Genomic DNA, 20559 nt, shown 5'->3' on the forward strand with positions numbered 1-20559 from the left:
TTCCAAAACTTTGACATGGGAATATCCTCGGTGGACTGGCCTATCTTAGAGTGTTGGTGAGATCAAGTGAGATGACTTCTATGAAAGTGCTTTGAAGAGGATAAAAGCACTGTAAAAGTGTGGAATCAGGAGTATGAACTCATCGCCCAGGTTTAATACACGCTTGACAAAGCATCTCAGAGTCACATCAAGCCTTGGCTCCACCATAACCTTTGCGTTCTTTTCCTGTAGTCGGTTCTGAAAACCAGATGTTGGCCTGCAAAGTTTCCCTGCCACAAAAGGACAGGACCTTCTCTACTTTGAAATTGGCCAAAGCAACTGTGACTATAAAACCATGGTGTTACTGGCTGTTGAAACTTAGGTAATTAAATAGTGGGGGGAAATGCCAAAGATAATCTGAAAAGCAGAGAGACATGCCTGGTATAGCCTGAACCTGAAATGGAAAAGGTCAGCAGCATGAACAGGTAGGGGGTTAATGGTTTTCATAATATCTCATTCAAGCCATGGCAATTAAAAGACCTAGAAGATGTAAACTTCTCAAAGTGAGAATTCTTTTAGAATTAGCACACAGTACTACTATTAGCAATATTTTGTAGCACTCCAAATATCTTCCTAAAGGAAATTACTGCTTTAAAATAAAAAAGTTCTTGCTTGGTAGAGCTGTGCCTCTATACTACGTGTTTCTTCCACAGCCTTCTTCCCATTTTGAAGAATGGTAAAAGTATAAACACGGATGGGTCAACAGTAAGTGCACCAACGTTCTTAAATGCCCTTCTTTTTACACCTCACCCCAATTACATCCCTCCCTTGAGGATATTTACAATCCTCTATGACACATGCTCTGTACCTTCTTGGTTCAAGGAAAACACACCTACAGCATTTCAAATTAACTACTGACCCTTACTCTCACACTATAAACAAACCCTTTTCAAAATCTCAATTGCATTGTGTCCACATTGATTAAAGCTTGAAGCCTGGTGACCTCATGTGGTGTTAACTTCTCCCATGCACCAACAGCATTCTGCCTTTCTACTCAATTACCCCCTTTGGTGCCAGAGGATCGCTACCCAATGAACACACACAATGGACTTCTGCTTCATTACACTAACCAACAGCAGGATAGAAATAAGCAGAAGAGGAATAAACAAGCTAATTTATCATGAGGACAGAGCAAGCTTTCACCAGTCTCGCCACGGAAAACTTCAGTGTTAACGTGAATATCAATAGTCTGGGGGTGACGTTTATGATCTTACAGATTATAGACAGAGCCACAACAGAACTGCAGTGATTAAAGAATTTTTCAGATTAGCAGGTGTGAACAACAGGCACACAAAACCTAGGCCTTAAAGCTCTGGGGTCCTCCATAAAACCTACCGAATAATTATTTGGGGAGGCACAATCCAGAGGTTTGGATAATGTGGACTGACACCCTGGTAATTTGCCCCAAGTGTTCGACCTAACTGTGGGGCCCCTCTTATTCATCTTTGAAGAGGTGGTCAGGAGGGACACCCCCGCCTTTGTGAGAGGGGTCTGGATGCCCCCCTTCATTAGGCATGGCAGGGCACAGGGCTGATTGAATTAACAACTTCGGAGGGCTTCAGTCCCAGTTCCCAGACATTAGCACCATCATCCAGAACAAATTAAAAGTCTCACAGCAATTAAGCAGATTTTGAAAATGAATTTCCCATGGTTCAGTGGCTCAACAAGGCATCCTGAGCTAAGTGTTAGAGAAGAGTTTAGAAGGAGGAGAGGAGGAACTGACTGCTGAATTTCCAAAGTAAACAGACAATTGGTAGAGGCATAAACAATAAACTTGGAGCCTCTGCTAACTAGGCTTTTGCACAAAACCAGAAATACTCAGTCACAGAAGGTGAAAGAATAAAAAAGTAACACAGAATTGTTGTATTAAAATGACGGATTTCAGGAGGATTTTTTCCTTTGTTTTTAATTCTGTTAACATCATTGTATTCTTATTTTAAAATATGAATAAAAATTTGGAGGGGACAAAATGCATGTTTCTAGTCACTAGATTTTAAATTCACAGAAGCAATCTAAACCTGATTCTAGAACCATCTACATCTCTCAGAACCAGTATAGTATAGCCAGGTTCAGAGCAGGCAGAAAACCTCTTATGCCAGCCTCCCAAAGAACTCTGGGTGATTTCACTCAAGGAACTCATTCCTGGGTTAAAAGAATAAGACTAATAATAAAATAGTACTTAGCATATTCAAAGTGTTTACTATATGCCAGGCATATTGTGTACACATATTATCTCATTTAATCTTGTCACATATTATGTCATTTAATCCTCACAGCAACGTCAGGAGACAAGCACTACTACTCCCACTTTACCCATTTGAGAGATGAAGCAGCTCAGGCTCTGAGATTAAGTAGCTTGTTTAAGGCCACAGAGCAAGCAAGTGGTGGAGCCAGGATTTGTATCCAGTCCTTCTGACCCCAAAGTTCTTGCTTACATTTAGAATAGGAAAAAAAAAAAAAAAGTGTCATTATTGTACAGGGAGGCAGTATATGAAGACGTGATGACCCAGATGAGGAGGACCTCCTGTCGCCTTTCTTCCAAGCCCCATTTTCTCTTTGTCACCACCACCTCCCTCTCGTCTTACTCGGTGCCGTCTCTGTGTCCCCTCCCCTCCGAGACTCGCACCTCCAGCTGGAAGATCTGCCTAAGAGAAGTCCAAGTCCAGCCTTTGTGTGGCTTTCTCCTTGGCTTTTGCTTCCTTCCCTCTCAGCTTACATCTGCTTCTTAAATCTCTGTTCCCTCATCTCCACCTGGCTCCACCAGAAAGTCAACAGGCCCAGGTTCCTCTTGGCCTGCAGGCACATGTTCAGCACAGCACGTTTCAGTCCCTTCCTTCAGGAACCTGGAAGAATGTGTGGATGAATTCATTCCCGCCCACCGGATCCGCAAGCTGAACACAATGGAATGCAGAGGTGGTTACTAGAATGTATTATGCTTTCTTGACAAGGGCAGTATAAAAGGTGACATCATAAATACATTATTGATCTCTAAGAAGACCCATAAATACACCTGCAAAATTCTTAGAAGTGAAACTTTAAAAAGATGAATTTTCCATCTTTAAAAGTTTACAGAAAATTAAGCAAACTACATGAAGCAGAAGAAACACATTTATTTCCTAAAGACAAGTCACAAAATTTCAATGATCATTCAACATTCTCATTTGAATATTCAAAATTTGGAAATACATATACTAACGTGTGTTCCCTTCCTCCCAGTGAACTTTACCAACCAAGCTAGACAACTAGTCAGTCCATTCTCTGCCTTTATGGTCAAGGAAGGACCAAATATACAGACCGAACATAATAGTAATCAGCGTAATGGCAGGCAGAGGTATGGAGGCCTTCCACCAGCGGGCGGGAAACTTGGTCCAAATCTATTCTCTCACTGCGACTTCTCTGGGCCTTAGTTTCCACAATACAATAGGAGAGGTCCCTTTCCAAAACTCCAAAAATTATACACTGTTATAAATTTAAGCATATAAACCACGAGGGTGACACAATCTTTTTAAGTTCAAGCGAATAATAAGAAACCTCCTCTCATTTACATTATAAAAGAATAGCCTGGAATTAATGCGACAAGTCTTGGGGCAGGCCTTAAGGTTGAAGTGTTTTAGCGACCTCTGCACTAGGTCCAAAATGCAAGGCATTTATCTACTTATTTCTTCAACAAGTCTACTGGACACCAACCCTGTTCTCCCCTGTGGTCACCGCAGGAGACCAAGGTGGGCAGATCAGGCCGTCCTCGCTGTCAGGTCACTTAGAGTCTTATGGGGTTTATATAGTCATATTTATTTATTTATTTTTTTTTTTTAAAGATTTTATTTTTTCCTTTTTCTCCCCAAAGCCCCCCGGTACATAGTTGTGTATTCTTCGTTGTGGGTTCTTCTAGTTGTGGCATGTGGGACGCTGCCTCAGCGTGGTCTGATGAGCAGTGCCATGTCCGCGCCCAGGATTCGAACTAACGAAACACTGGGCCGCCTGCAGCGGAGCGCGCGAACTTAACCACTCGGCCACGGGGCCAGCCCCCTAGTCATATTTATTTTTATTTATAATTTCTTATATTAAAGCACTATAATTCTAGTTAATATTTCAGTAGTAGTTAATATTTTATAAAAGATCATCATTTCTTCCTCGAAGTTTGACTTGCAAAGGTCTTTGTGATTTACATTACATCTAGAAGCAAAAAAGACAATTTTCCAATGGCTGATGACCCCAATTCTCTAACGTAAAACAGAAGAACCACTGGGATGCACTCTGCAGCAAGTACGGATGGCAACTCTCGTCCACGTATTGGGTGATATCCATTTAACAGTCTTGCTATCTGGGCTTACCTATGAGATGAAGAGCCATGAAAACCGGTCTTGCATTTGAAAAAGCAAAATGTAAGACTCAAGTTAAACGCTGGTGAAAACTACCACTAACTGTATCAAAAAGTAAGTTAATGGCTCTAATTCACCAAATGTGTAAACAACATGCTTCTCGAACCGCTGGCTAGCATGGAGGATGTCTGACAGAAGGCTGTCAGACAGGGTTGCTGGGTTCCTAATTTTATGCAATACACTAAGAGGCAGAGATAACCTGCCATCATAGGCCTAACCAGACATAGGATGACAAAAAAAAAAATTAATTAGCGACAACTTCAAATTCAGGGAAATGGCAAACACATATTGACTGATCTAACACGTATGCACAGGCAACATATTCTCTCATTTTACTCTCACAACTCCCTGTAAGGGAGAAATTTTCAGATGAGGAAACTGAGACTCATAGCATGTTAACAGTTTGTCCAGGTTACAAAGCAAGTGTGATAACAAACCAGTTCACACCCTTTGATCAACCATAAAACCACAAGCCATCAGTCAGAAATCTGACTGCCTTGGACAGAAGGATCAGTAAGTTTATCACTGAACAGAAACATCATATGGAAAAGCTTGAGCCAGCACCATGTTGCATTATAGTGTGACTGCTTCCTAGGAATCCGACCAGAAGCCCAAGTCATCAAAGCCAACTTTTCAAAAAACTGTAGCACTTCTGCTCAGCCAGGAGAGTTATTCTAAAGTGAGACTCGAACAGAGCGAACGGCCTCTCTGGACTGAGCCGGTACCAGGACCTCACTCAAGTCTGACCCAGAAATATCATCGCCTCAAAGACATACCAATGCTGATTTTGTTCAAAGCCCAAAAGTACGGCTCATCCTTCTCCCAAACTATATTTTCTCTCTTTCTCTTTTTTAACAAGTGGGTGGGGTAGGGGAGGAGGGGAATGGGGGAATTCTTGTGATATCTGTAAAAAAAAAAAAAATGCAAATTGAAAGGTGACCTTAGTATCCTTTTAGACTACAAATCTTGGGTATCTACAAATTATCCTGTTTCTTTCCACTTCATCAACTATTATTCAGAAATACCACATCTCACAGAGTGAAACTCTGTTCTGTTTGGGCATGTTCAAAGAATGGGGCTGGGAATTTAACACCAACTCTTTCGTGGACCTGCCAATTCTGTAAAATTAGAAGGAAGGGTGACTAAAAGGATGTTTAAAGTCCCAGAGTTGCCCATCACAGCCAAGCGCCCCCACTCCACCCACCCCACCTCACCACTCTGGAGAAGCTGATCCTTTCTAAGAAGAGGTGTGTTCTAAAAGTGACAGCAAGGCCCCTGGCGCAGTAAAAGTCTTATCTACAACTCCCCTTAGCCCAGGCACGCAGGGACTAAAGCTGGAGCCCATTTCCCACAAGCCAGAACTAGCTCAACAGAACAGAGAAAAGAAAGGAATGTGGGACGTGTCTTTTCTGCATTTGAGGCATTCCGTTCTCAGGCGAGTTACAACCTAAATGAGAGCAGATAAAATACAGAAGAACCCAGAGTAAAAGGAACAGAGCCTCAAAAAGACCTGATCTGCCTTGGAAGAGGCTGGATTTAATAAACATGGAACCCAACTTCTTGGTTGTGATCACCCAAAGGCAAGCATGTTAAACAGAGACTTAAAAATCAACATTCATTATGGCTAAATCAGAGAAGGCAGGAAAACATCATCCTTTGTGACTCCACTTAGTTTCAACAAAAAGAAAGGCAGAGAAGAAAGAATTTACAGTGTAATATCTGCAGCTCCGGGATCACAAAAACACGCTTGTCACATACAGCCACACGGGGCCCTCAACATTTTAAATCCTACTTTGGCAATTTGAGTTTTCTGCTTGCAATTACCTTCAGAGTGAAGAAATGGTAGAAACAAAGGATGAACAATTATGTTGTTTCTTTTGTATGTAAATCAGACTGAAAAAAAATACAAGGTATGTCATTTCCCCCAAAATCACTACAACTTCAGAATTACGCTTGCCACAAACGGACCCCGAAAGCTCAAAAGTTACTCACAGAATTTGAGTCAAAGATGCCTCTGATTGATGACGTCTTCAAACTGAACACGAGGATGGTACTCTGGTTGAATTAGTAAGGACCATAGTCAGGGGATCTTTTTTTTAAGTTTTAAATTTACAACATTTTTCTCAAGCAAGAGGAAGGGAATGTACCACGCCCTCAGCAAGCCAAGAAGGAATTTAGTTGTGTGTGTGTTTTTAATTCTGTAGTGTTCTTCCACATAGAACAGCTTAACATCATATCTAATTCTATTGTTCCATAAGAAAGTAAGTATACAAAGGAAAAAGAAGAGGACGTTAAGTCATTGGTATCTTATTTTTAAGTAAAAGCAAAGTCAATAGAGCTATAGGAACCACACGTTGGGAATTTGCTGCACGTTATCTCTACGGCCTTGGACAGAAATCAGATGATCCTGATGCTGAAAACTCAGAGCACATATACATTTGGAGCACTGACTGACATTAGAATGTGAGTCTAAGCCATAGCTCTGCTTCTAATTGTGTAAACTGAGTCCCTTCCCTTTCCTGGGCCTCTGATTCCTCCTCAAAGAAGGTAGGACAGGATGGTCTCCGAGGCCCTTCCAACCTTACAATTTAATAGCAACAAGCTCCACACTTTCATTCAGGCCAAACCACACCAAAGTGGATGGACACAGTGGACCCAAAAAGCCACACTCATGGCAAGCAAAAAGATCACACAGCTTTAGAGTAGATTCAATGATCCTATCAGCCTATCAGGTCAGGCTGGTTCCAAGGGGGCTGCTGAGATAGGAAAATACCCACCTACAGCACAGAGGCCCTGGAAGCCTGGGCGTTCTCCCCTTTCTCTTCTTTGTCCTCATGTTACCTATCATAATCCTACACCTCTCTGCTGCTGGTGAGTTTCTGTGGCAAATTGTCCCAACTGCTGTAGATTTAGAAAATGGCATAACCAAGCTCTAGTAAAAGTGTGTCTAAAGCAAAAGTTAATAGATAGACCTTGAGTAAAAGCTTGAGGGGTTCTCTTGAGAGTAAAATACACCCGCCTTAGGAGAAAGATTTAGACTTGTGTTCTTATTTCCTAGTTCTCTGCAACAATACCAATACCTATTCTCCATGGAAGGCTCGTGAGGCGACATCTGCTTAGAACACGGAAGTCAGCGCTGGAAAGCAGGATGGCCTCTCTGTGCACTCTCACACCCACACGGAGCGGTGCTTTGGGTTATTCCTAGTCCCTCTGCCTCAACAGACCCATGAATCTGGAGGTGTTTGACAAAGCAGTGGTGACTCAGAAAAAAAAAAGGATAGAAAATAAAGAATGCCATGGTTAAGTTTCCCCAGATCTAAGAACAGAGAGGGACAGAGAAGGAAAAGTAGGAGAGATGGATATGGGGTGAAGCAGACGGTTTCAGGGACAGGTCCTCTGGGAATCACATCTCTGGTGGGCCTGGTTCAACGAGACGCCCAAACAGGTGCCATGTCCTCAAGATAGCAGATTCCTCACGAGAGTCATCCGTGACATGGCAGGGCTCTGTCCCACATCGCAGCTGAGGGCGAGAGCCAAGGAGCTTCTGTGACCTATTTGAGATCACTGAGACTACACGTCATCGGCCGTCGTCAAGTTTCTCTCCACTACACGATGCTGCCTTGAGACCAGGCGTGCTCTCTTCGGGAGGGACTCAGCCAGGACTAGGCAGCAGTTGACTGGCCCCCAACCAGCTCTCATGAGCTTAGCCTTATTAATCTGGGGCTTGAAGAAAAAACTGAGCCAATCATTTACAGACTTTCTTGCTAAAGAAAAATCATAATGCCTTGCCAAAACAAATGTAATAACTTGGCCTCTTCTTTCAATTACCTCTGCTTTCTTGGAAATGTGTTTTGTGGATAAAGCCTCCGAGTTAACCCAGAGAATTAACCAGAAGTTTAAGAAGGCCCTATAATTCCCGTGGGCCAGCGAAGAAAGAACACCCCTTTACCAGAGAATATTAGGAGGACAGAATTGGAAGGAAAAAGATGGAGGAGAAGACTGTCCTTGGAGGCCCAGGATCTAAACAGGCAGAGCTCAGGCTGGGGGAGGTGGACGGCATCGGAAGTAGGGTTTAAAAGTCCAGGTAGAAGCTGCGTCCCAAAGAAATGGTCACACGTTTACAAAAGCCTTAGTTTTTCTTTCCTGAGTCCATATTCTCCTGCCATCTCCCTTCTGCACACCCACGTGCCCCTCCCCTGTCCTCGCAGCTATATTCAGGACCAGTGTGTAGGCTACGTCCAGGCGGCATCCAGGACGTCGGTTATTTTGACATGTTTTCAATTACAACTCTCAGTTGCTCTTCGCTGTATGTAATAATTTCTTTTTGCGGGGAGCTGGGGTATAATTTTCTCAGGTTCAGCCCTCCCCAGCACGGCCTGCAAGCACCAGTCAACCTTCACATCGGCTGGCGTAAGCAGTTAATATGTATTTGGAATTGGGATCATTTGCTCAGGAAGTAACTGGGTCACGGATTAGTGCCCATGCAGTGACAGAGGTATGTGGTTTGGGAAAGGGGGAGAAGCAGAAAAAGGGGAGACCAGCTTTCATCTTCTGCTGAATCTGTGTAGCATCACAGTAGTTCCATCACACTCGACCTTTGTCCCCTGTAGAAATTGAAGGGACGACAGGAGGAGAGCGTCTTAGACTACAGTCACGGATCGTGGGCCTGAGTGCCAGACCTCTCATTTACGATCTCTGTGACCTCGGAAAAATTCCTTCAGTCTCAGATTCATCTGAAAACTGGAGACAGTGCCTGCTTCTCTAGGTTGTTATGATCATTAAATGGATCAAAACATGTAAAATGCTTTCCACAGTCAAACAGTAAATCCTCAAAAAGCAACGAATCCTAAGAGGCCAAATCTCTCCCTACTGGTCAGGTGACAATCTGAGTATTGCTTTTGCTCCCCTGAAAGATTAATTAGAGGTGTGGAGGGGTGGGTGGGAGAGGCAGTAGTACAAGGCTAAAGAATCTTAGTTATTTTTTTATCCTAAAACATATGAGTTGCTCTTTTCTGTTATTTAGCAATCTTTTTAGATTAGCCCTATTATGAAAAGGGAAATTGCAAAACATTTCATCATCAAGTTTGAGAACTTCAATACCTCCGGCTCCTCCCCTCCATTCCCATCTCCATCCCCATCTGGGCACCTTCTCTGGAAACTGTCCATATCTGGCATCCTTGTCTCTCAGGCCACCACTACAGCACCTCAGAGAAGACACAAGATCCAAAGGAAATAGACATGATCATTTCATGTCTTGATGCTCCTGTCTCCCACCATCTCTTAGAGTCTCGATCAAAACTGAGGGCAGCAAATCTTTCAATAGAGAAAGTCTATCAGCATTTTTCCCAAAGAACAAAATGTACCTATTCACAGTGTCAGCATGGAAGCGTCCAGTTTGAAATGCCCTCATTATTATGCATGGGTGTGTATATAAACAAAATTATCCTTTGGGGAACAGAATTTTCAACATTCAACAAGATGCTCCTCTTTCAATTGCTCTCCATCACTGCCAATTCACACCCTCTAAATCCTCTCCAACTTCAGTTGATTTCTCCCTTCTCTTCCTTTGAAAAAGTCCAGACTTATATAACTATATAAAGATGTTAAAATCATGAACTAGAGAAAACAAAATCAATCTTCCTTAAAGTAGCAGAACTCAAACACATTATGGTTAATGAACTCGGCTGCTCAGCCAATTGAATGATTCATAGAATTACAAGGACTCGTTAGAACTTGTAAGACATTGGTTGCACTGGCATATGCAGACTTCTCAAAAGGCGTCCTCTCTCAGCCTGGGCGAGGCACTGCTTTGCTATGTAGAACTGAACTCCATTTCCTTTATCATACTGGTTGATAGTTCTTCCTTTTGATATCTTACCCAATGATTAAAAATGAGAAATCACTTGCATTTGTGGTGTTACTTGTCATGTCTTTCTGCATTCACATCATTTTTATTCAGTCCTAAAAGTCACAGCTTTGGGATGTGGGGCAGGATTACCTAATGGCTGAGAATTCTGGCTCTAATCTCAGATTGACTGGAGTCCAATCCCAGCTTTGACCCTGACTAGCAAGGTCTCTTGAGCAATTTTACTAGCCCGTTCTGCACGTCAGTTTACTTATGTGTAAAATGGGTACAACAGTACCAACTTGCCAAGGCTTTGCGCGGAATAAATTAGATAAGGTCTGGCACATAGCACACATTTAACACATGTTAACTATTATATCATTAATATATTTATTTCAACATGAAATATTAATATAATTATTTGACGGTATAATTAACAGGGCTTCTCATTTCACATGTTCTCAAATTCCCAGCAAAGGAGTGAGAGCGATCTTGATGCTAGAGACCTCATCATAGCAACTCCTTTGCGGTGACCTAGGATTAAGAGGGGCTTTTTTCCACCTCTGGCTTCCCAAGCCCTCTTTCCTGGCCCCGTCTCAGCGCTGTAGCCTATCCTGGGCACACCACTGGCTCTGATCAATATGTCACACATTAGGCAGGTGACACACGTCAGCTCTAAGCTAAGGACCTTCATCCAATTTCAAATTCTAAATCTCTATAGAAACACCTTTATGAAGGAGATAAGGTAAGAATCTTTCCTCAGTCTATACAGATTTTTAAAACTTTTAAAGGCCAAACTATTGCAAAATGTCAACTAGCTAGGAAAGGCTTTTAGTCTAGACGTGGGTTCCAGGCAGGGGACTTGCAAACCTTACAGAGCCACACATCACACTATTATCTCACGGAAATATTTCTCACTTTGAACAGGGAAAAGGGAATGTTCCAGTAGAAGGCTAGACAGTCTGTACTGAACAATTAGGCGAAAACAAGGTAAGAGATTGTTGGCACAAGCACGATTCTGTTGCAATAACCAAGAAGATAGTTTAGTTTTTTACAAGTCAAATAACGTAACTTCAATTATAAAAATTTCCCATCCTTCACAAGAAATTTTTGAGGTTTCACAGTATTCCTACAGACCACGTCAAATACTCTGGTAGTTAACAAAGAGGGAAAAATGCCATGGTTTAGTTAGGTAGGAAATTTTACAAAATCAAAAGCAGAATCAAATACAAAAAAAAAGTGGCTAACATCAACCAAAAGCCAATTAATTAGTTCTTTTCAAGATTCTCCCCAGATACCCAAACAGTACAGGATTACAAGTATTGCATTATTAATATATGCTAAAATATAATAAATGCCACACAAGCTTAAAACCTACTGTACTGGGAAGCAAACCATTACGTACTCCGCATGCCTGTAATTTTATTTAATTTCTTAAAATTCTGCAACTTCCAAATAAATGATAATAGCAGAAACAAAAATTCACATGAATGGACCACAATCAGGACCCTTACTAGTTCCCATTTAAACAATAATAGCACAATAGTATGAGCTACACTATTGAAAGACAGTAAATACGTCCGTGTGAAAATTGAGAAAACTGATTACATATGTGTGTATGTATACGTGTTATATTTATACATGTAATATTCTCAGCATTAAAAAACAAACAAAAAAAGGCTGCTCACTTAGTGAGCTTTTGAAAGAGCAATCCTGTCTAAAGAAAGAGTAATTGGCAAATTGTCGAAACTTCTTTGGAGTTCACATGTGGAATATTCTCATTCATGGGTATGCTTAAAACAATGCAATGATTTTCCATCCATCCAATCCTGATCTTCATACTTGTAACAGTTTTAGAACAGGTGGGAAGTGACCTGCTTTTCAACCATTCTATCTCCCAGGCATGCCTAATTTGAAGCTGAGCAAATTGCACATAATGGGCCAGGGACTCAAGTTCACGATTTTTCATCGGCTGCGCTCTTGTTTCAGGGCACATGGTCCCCACGGCCTCCCCCTTCCACCACCTGCAGCTGCCTCTCCATGAACTGAATTCACCAAACGTGAAATCAAAGGAAAATTACTTTTTAAATTTTCTGCAGGCTTATTTTTAAGGAGGATAAAGATTAAGCTGTATCTTTAAAAATATTTTCTTTTCCTTCAGGGGTTCTTAAACTTTTAAATGAATTCTAAATACTACAGAAGCTAATGCAAAATCTCATTAAAGATTTAGCAGTATACAGACACTGGCATGAGGAAAACAAACAAACAAAACAAGCACACACAAAAAACCTTGGTTCTAAGAAGGCCATTGGGGTAGCGGTGTTTTTAAGCCGGCTAAACCCAAACCCAATCCCTCCCATTTGCCTTGTTATCTGTTTAAATTTTCCCTGTCAGTTCTAGAAAGCTGTAACCAAACATCGGTCTAAACATCATATAAAACTCTTTCAAATACTGAAAATTCGTACAATTCTATAACTGTAAGAGACTTTAAACTCATTAATCTACCAATGAGGACACTGAAGCCTGGGGTTAAGTGGTCACTTTGGGGTGCATGGTAGGCCTATCGTTTGGGGGGGGCTGTATTTTGGTTTTGTGTATATGTGTGTGCTGTACCCACATCCTTAAAATCAGGAGCTTTGCCATCTAGTCCCGCCCCTTCCTAGGACGCCATGTTTCCTTTCATCGGGGACAACAGTGATCAAAAAGGAACACATTTTATGGCCAAATCAAAGCAAAGATCCTACTTTCTCACTTGGCCTCTGCAGATGTATTAGAAAGACACTTCACACCCAGGACCCTGACATCTTAAGCAGCAGCAGAGCGGAGCAGTGAAGAGACCTCTTCTTGCTGGGGAGAGCAGAAGAGGAGTTTCTGAACTTGACTTCGACTTTCCAGCCTATGAACTGCTCCTTCCACCCCGACTCCACTCACCCACTTTGTGGAAGTTGTATTCTCTGCTCAGTTTCACCTGCTTTCCAGTTTAGGGAAGTTTGGTGGGAAAATATATCACTTACCGTTTGTTGACATTTATTTCCTATGTTTGGGTCGTGGTGGCATACCCACATTCCTAGGGTTCTCTAACCACAAAAAAAACATTACTCTCTAAATGGACGAGATAAAGGGGAAGTCGTTGTTCAAAGTGTTTAACCTGGACTGGACCTGATCTTTCTGGTCTTCTGGCTAGAAGTGGGGACCCAGCCTTAGTATCGTTTGAACGTTGTTCAAAGTGTTTAACCTGGACTGGACCTGATCTTTCTGGTCTTCTGGATAGAAGTGGGGACCCAGCCTTAGTATCGGCAGAAGGAGAACTGAGCAGTAAACTTCCACAACAACTGGCCCCAAAAAGTGTGATATGTGGATATTGTCTTTTTCTAGGAAAGTGGGAACTAAAGCAGTTTATTGAGTGAGGGGAATCTAGTTAGAGTTAGGATCTATCACTAACTTTTTGAGATTGTTATTGAGTGTGGTCACTAACCAATTTCTCTGGGAAAAGCAACCATGGGCACCACTCGCTGCAGACAAACGCCTCTTTGAACATACAACTGTTTGGATCCTACAGCAACTGTAACGTCCAGCAGCCACTCACCAGTGCCCTGGGACCTTCTCCACAGTCCTAAGAATCCAGAAACCATACTAGTTCCAGAAGCGCCCTAAGAAACCTGCAACAGTGGATAATGGGCTCTTCAAGGCCAGCAGGTCAGCTTTAGAAAAGAAAAAGAAACATACACCAACAAACACCAGGGAACTACCTGTAATGGTTCGCTGCTTGTGTGAAAACCTCAAAGAGGATGAAGGTCAGACAGGGATAATAGGCCAATTTAATTCTGAAAGCACAAGGTGCAAGAAATTTTAATTATGGTCTGCCACTGAAATCACACAAGATCCAATGGCATCTAACTGCAACTGCTCATCAACGGAGCCGAGAGGTGTAATTGTAACCGCTGCATAATCACTGTGAGGGCGCAGGGAAGGCAGCCTTCAGCTCCCAGCAGACAATGTATTAAGAGCCTCGAAAAATCCAATACAGGGAAACATGGAGATTGCACGTAGCCAAACAGGAGCTCATAGCAGGAAAGCCCAACCGGAGTGTGTGCGCGCGCGTGTGCGTTGGCGGGGTTGAGGGTTCCAGGAATAAAAAGATTAAGGTGTTTGGCCCAAATTGAGGACATGAGCTTGGAAAACTCTGAAGCCCTTTCTGCTTTGTAGATACATACATAGAGAAAGGCATGCTCTCCTCCAGAAATCTCTCTCCTCCGGGAAGCTTTACCTACTCTCCTTTGTTTAAACAATTAGCTTGGATGTTACAGAGATTTACAGAATCAGACTCCCTTTAATTTGTTCCCATCAAACCCAAGTCTGGCGACAAAACGCCACACAGAGGACTCGAGTGCCCAAGCCTGTGCAGCTCTCACCACCACCACCACGCCGCCGCCGCCCGCGCCGCGCGGGCTCTCGCAAAGGGACCGGCGGAAAAGCCCCTCGGTGGACTCTCCACTCCGCAAAGTTTTACCAATCCGCGAAATAAGGAAGCAAAACCTCCCATCCGCGCGCGTTGCAAAGTTGGGGCCGAAGTTTGTGCCGGGAGGTCCTAAATCTCGAGGGGGAGGGGGACACGAGTGTGCAGAGACCGGAGGTTGGATGGAGATGGAGAGACAGCGAGAGGAAGAGTTTTTCCGAGTGGAACGTCCATGAGACCATCTTCTTCACCCGGAAGCCAGTTTGGCTCCAAGAGGTCCGGGTGTTGCACGCCAGGGGAGGTCTCCCAGGGTGGGCGCCGTCGCCTGGGGACCGGGGAGCTGTCACCTGCGGGGGGCGGCGCGGGGGCGGGGGCCGCTCTCCCAGGCGCGGCGGGAGGACCAGGGGCCCCAGACTTTCCGGCTATCGGGGCTCTAAGAAGTGGCAGAGGGGAGATTCTCAAGAGGGCAGAAGGCCAAAAGCAACACCTTTCGGATACGCTTTTCCCCTCCGACCTCTCCAACTTCCCGCAGCGCCAGCCGAGGACTTTCTCCCACCGCCCCGCACGCCATCCCGCCTCCTGGCCCACCGCTCGGACCTGTCGACCGAGACGGCGGGGAGGGCGAGGGCGGGGGCGGGGAGGTGCGGCGAGGAAGCAGAGGGCGCGGAGGTCGGGACCCAAAATGCCAACTCTCACCCCCCAGCTGAGACGACCAAACGCATTTACACAGGCGGGGACCGCAGCCCGGTAACAGGGCTCCGGGTTTGCGCCGGGCGCTGTTCCCCCGACTCTTCTGTTGTTCCTAATAAAGTCGATTACGTTGCCCTCCGGGAGCTGACTGGGAGGGAACGGAGAGGAAAAGGGGGGAACGCGGGAAAAAGCGGGGGGAGACGGGGAGCAGCAATCAACTTTGTAACCCAGCGCTTCCTCGCGCGATCCGTCGCCATGCTGAAGATTCCCACCCCCGCCACCCCCCTCCTTCCTTTCAAGTGGATACTGAAACTAGGCCAAAAGTTTTTCCCCTCCTTTTCTCTTAGCCACTAGACTGGATTGTGCCCCACGGAGCCCCATGGAGCTCTGCTTTCTTAAGCACAATAGCCGGACTAATTAGATCATAGAAGCAAGGCAGTGATACTGTAACAAGTAGCCCGAGAGGCAAAGAGGGAAGGGGCCCGAAAGAGAGAAAGGGGAAAAGTTTGCAGCTCTCGCACTTACCAATCAAGCCTCCCACCAGAAAGGCGATGATTTGGAACACGAGCAGAATCCCACCAACAATACACAGCTTCTTGGTGCTCATGTTTTCTATAATTGCCCCAGCCATTTTTGCGACCCCCTTTTTCTTTCCTCCTTAAAATAAATGTTTTAGGGTGTGCTTTTTGCTCCCTCTCCTCTCACGCTCCCTCCTCCCTCGCCTCCTTTCTGGGCGCTGCAAAACTTCGGGGGTGCGGGAGCGCGGCGAGGATGGGACCGACCGGGACGCCGGGCGCCCGCACGGATTCCCCCGGCGCAGCCGGCTCGGGCTCCCCCAATGCCTGGAGCTGTGATTGTGGCCGCTCCGCCGCCTGTGGACGCTTAAAGGAGCAGGGAAGCGGATCACATGACGCCGCCTCCCTCCCTTTCTTCCTCCCTCCCTCTCGCGCTTCCTCCCTCCCTCCCCACCTCCCTCTCTTCCTCTCCCCCTGGCCCGCCCGTGCGGGGCTCGGAGCTGCGGCGGGGCTGGCGTCCCGCTCCCGGGGCTGGCGGGCAGCCTGTCCCGCCAGGGGCTGGTGTCGTTTTGGGGTTGATGTTGTTGTTATGTGGGTCCCCCCTACTCCGCCTCTCACACGTTTCCTTTTCTGGTGCGAGATTTAAATCACCCGTGGTCAGCTTTGCAGACCTTTAACTTACGCGTTGACTTTAGGAAATGGTCCCCACCCCCGAATGCTAGAGCTCTCTTTAGGAAAGAGGAGGAGAATTTTTAAAGGGACCCAACAGATGCTTAAGCCAAAGCACAGAGATGCAGAATAAAGTCTCAGCTCGGGCTTCCTCCTACCTGATCCCGGCCTCGGTTACTGGGCACGTACCCCGCTGAATCCCCCACTGCGCCCCTGGAGGAACCGGGCCCTCCTGGAGGAACCCTGCGCTCCAGCCAAATCAGCCCGCTTTGCATTGCCATGTTATCCCCCGCTCCAAGGTTTCCAGAGCCTTGACCTGGCTCGCGCCTTAAAAGAAAATATATTCATTCTACTCCATCGGAGTTTTAAACTTTATTTAAACGTCAACTCGTCTGAAAAAGCTTTCCAATTTTCCAAACCACCTCCACGTTATATCACCGGGAACTGAGCCCCTACAATCCCTGTGTTTACATGCTTACCTCCAAATGTAGGGACTTGTGTGTACAGGTTTGTCTCCACCCTTGAGCCGGAAACTCCACGGGGATAGGGACCGAGTTTTGTTCATCTTTGTATGCCCCGTGGTGCCTAACAAAATTCTAGCTATAGCAGGTCCTGCATAGACGTCTGTGGAATGAGTAAGTAAGTGAATGTGAAAGCAAGCTCACGGTTTGCATTTCCAAAGCCTGCAAGAGACCTTAGTTGATTTCGATGGTACACATGTAAGTTGTAATGTTTGTTGGCTCTTTGTGAGGATATATTTATATTGGTACTTAACTTCCAGGGGGAAAGCCGGTGTGGGACTCTTTAGACATGTCCTGCTCTAGGAAACCTTGAATTCCTGGGCCTGCTTTCTCCTCGTTTCATAAACTGATCACTTGGCCAGTACAACTACGTTGCTGAAAGACTCCCACTTTGGCACATGTGCAATTTTCACCACCCACCACACCTCACACCCCTGGTTTCTTTCTCTCCCCTGGACGTACACTTTCTTCACACCAAGGGAATAGCACAAGACCTCGCTCCTCCTCTACTCTGTTCCTGAACTTTCATTGCCCTTCTGGAAGATTCCAGGCAGATTACACTTAATAGAGGTGTTCACTTCCCATCTCCAACTAGACTAGACACTCCTTAAGGACAGGTACTGAACCTTATGTATATAAAACTCCATTTCCCTGGAGTCTAACAGTTCTTAACAATTCTGGGGATATAGTCATTGTTTATTCCTTCTTTCCTTCAACCCTTTAACCAACAGTTAAGCACTGAGCCTTAACCTGTTCCAGGCTTTCTTCTCTCAGCACTTGAGGATACCGAGAGGTGACGACACTGGCCCCTGTCCTGGAGGAGCCCTGGTGTAGCTGTTACTCACTGTGTAGTGATTAGTGACCTTTACTCTGGAGAACACTAGATCAGATGGGAAGAAGCAGACAGAACTGTTGTCAATAGTAGTGCTCAGAAGCATTTGGTCCCCAAACATAGCTAGACCAGTGTGGGTTATTTCTTTCCTTCTTTACCTTTCAGAAACTTACCTCCTTCTTTTTCTCCTAAGTTGCAGGACATCATAAAAAGAAGCAAGAATGCCCTTCTCACCTCTGCTGCTAGTTAACTAGACATTCTGTGTCCTCATCTCAGCAAGCTGCCAACTTCCACACATTTGAATAATAATGATGCCTTTGGGTTGCAATTTCTTTTTTAATACCAGGGGATTTTTTTAAATGAGGTTGATAGGATTCAATATCAAGATTTACTCTCCATTTGACACTACGTTTCACTATTTCAGAAGAAAGAAATGGTGTCCCACGCTCTTCAAATATGCATTGGATCTACAAGAAATTCTTGGCTAGTTGAATCGGTTTATTTGTTTAAGATTAGTGAGCTCCTCAACTCATTTTTCTATCAACTGCTACACACTCTCCCCCCATCAGCTCCCAAATGCCTCTCTTTAGAGTAACTGGCCTAAGTCCTTAGGTTCCAGTTTCCTCATCTGGAAACAAGAAGCTTGGAATAAAATACTGGTTCCCCACCAAAGTGATCCCCTATTTTGAAAGGGTCCTGGTTATATAACCATTTTAATTAAAAAGAGATACTTCTAGTTGCTAATCAATGCTTCTAACTTGCATGAGATCACCAATATCGCCACCCTGAGTGTGGCGCAGACACCTGCAGTATCCATCACCATGAACAACACTTAAAAAATTTGCAATTTCGGTTATGTCTTCTTAAATATTAGTAGTGATTGTCAAATCCTGATTTCCCAAAGGAATAACACAGACAAGTAGAAAAGAGCGTGAATGTTTGAGCTGGTCACACGTGGGATGGAGCCCAGATCCCAGCTCTGCCCCTTGCTGTGTGTGATTGTGGCCCATCACTCAGGCACCTACCCACTCTGAGGCTCAGTTTGCTCATCTGTAAAGTGGAGATAATAATAGCATGTACCCCCTGGTATTCTTGCAAGATAGGATGATGATGACGACGATGATTATATTTAGGAACCCTTAAGGGGAATCAATAACTTTGTGCTAAAAACTAGTAAAACTCGTCACTAATTAGTTCTTTCTCAGCTCTCAAGTTTTGTCATGTTATGATTATTTCTTGAAGCATATTTTAGGAGCAGTCTGGGTGATTAACTCTACTTGACAAGGGTGCTGATAAGGCCAACATCTAATATTGAACCCTGAACAACACCCGGTGAACTTTAAACATAGAAACATTCTATTCTAAAAACTGCTCCCAATCACCAATAAAACACTTGTTTTGGGTCATCAGGTAGATTGTCCCAGAAACTGGGATAATCCAAGGGTGCCATCCAACTCTGCCAACAGAAATTGATCATTCCAGCTCATTTCTCTAGACTTTAAGTTGAAGATCCTGAGTTATCCATCGTTTTATTTGAAGGATTTGTCATATGGAAGGTCATATTGATGCTCAGTGCGTATTTATTGAATGGATGGATGAATGAATATATGAATAAATGATTATCTAACGGAAGGTGGATTAACTGCATCTCCTCCCACCCCACCACCCTCACCCACAATCCCAGAGAGCATTTACTGCCAAATGCCTATCTGGCACATATATCCTGGGCTATAGTTTGCACATGTATCTATATACATATGTGCTGTGGTGTCACCCCTGGCTTGCAAGCTGCTTATAAACAAGGAGAGTGTGACCTGAGCCTTTGCCTCTCTCCCAGCCCCAGCACAGCACCTTGCATGGAGGAGGGCCCCATTCCTGGAGTTGAAGAAGCCCCCTTGGGAAGCCCAGGGCAGCATATCATTATTGTCATTGCAGTAAATGCGATGTAGAGATCTGAAAAAACTGCACACACCGCCTTCCCAGAGGGACCGAACAAGAGTAACAATCCCACTCTGAGGCTTGATTCTCACAAAGAGCTTTTATCCATAAACGGCATCCATGCTCCTCTGTTGCTGGTATTTCCTCGTAGTTAGTGCCTGTGGATGTGAGCAGGCACTTTGGGTTCACACTCTATTATTCAGTGCCACTTTTCACTCAGTGTATGTATATATCTATATATGAACATATGTATTCACAGCTTCTTTTAAAATGCTTATTCTTTTTTTTCCAACAGAACTCCCTTCCCTTCTTTCTCTAAGAGCCCCATTGTCTTGTTTTGTACGTAAATACAAGAGCCTTTCTAGCACCTCCTTTCATCCTCTAACCTTAGGTAACAGCCATTCGGAAGACTCTACTTCACCCTGACCAGCAGATAAAACCAGCCCCTCCCTTTTTACACATCAGCACCCCCCCTGAAAATCTGCCTTTCTCGTTTACTTTTATAGTCCATGTGCATTTCAGACATTAGGCTTATTCACTCCCAGCTCTAAGTCTGACTGGTTACATAAATAAACTGGAGAAAATTACTTACCTTTCTGAGATTTACTTTTCCCCTTTCTCAAAAAAAAAAAAAAATGATAATACCAACCTCATAGGTTGTGGTGAACATTAAAT

General features: G+C 44.3%; 1 protein-coding gene across 2 annotated transcripts in view; it reads right to left on the reverse strand.

The window, feature by feature from the left end:
- The window catches only part of WLS (Wnt ligand secretion mediator), a 93141-nt gene extending 76626 nt beyond the window's left edge, over positions 1-16515 (reverse strand). The window contains exon 1 of one of the 2 annotated variants that reach the window (XM_014867276.3): positions 15935-16515. In XM_014867276.3, the coding sequence (XP_014722762.1) occupies positions 15935-16040 (106 nt within the window). In that variant the 5' untranslated portion in view covers positions 16041-16515. The remainder of the gene's footprint in view (positions 1-15934) is intronic. The other variant, XM_044749584.2, reaches the window with a different exon arrangement.
- Between the last annotated feature and the right edge of the window lie 4044 nt (positions 16516-20559).

This window comes from Equus asinus, chromosome 16 (assembly GCF_041296235.1).
Source record: "Equus asinus isolate D_3611 breed Donkey chromosome 16, EquAss-T2T_v2, whole genome shotgun sequence".
NCBI classification, from domain to species: Eukaryota; Metazoa; Chordata; class Mammalia; order Perissodactyla; family Equidae; genus Equus; species Equus asinus.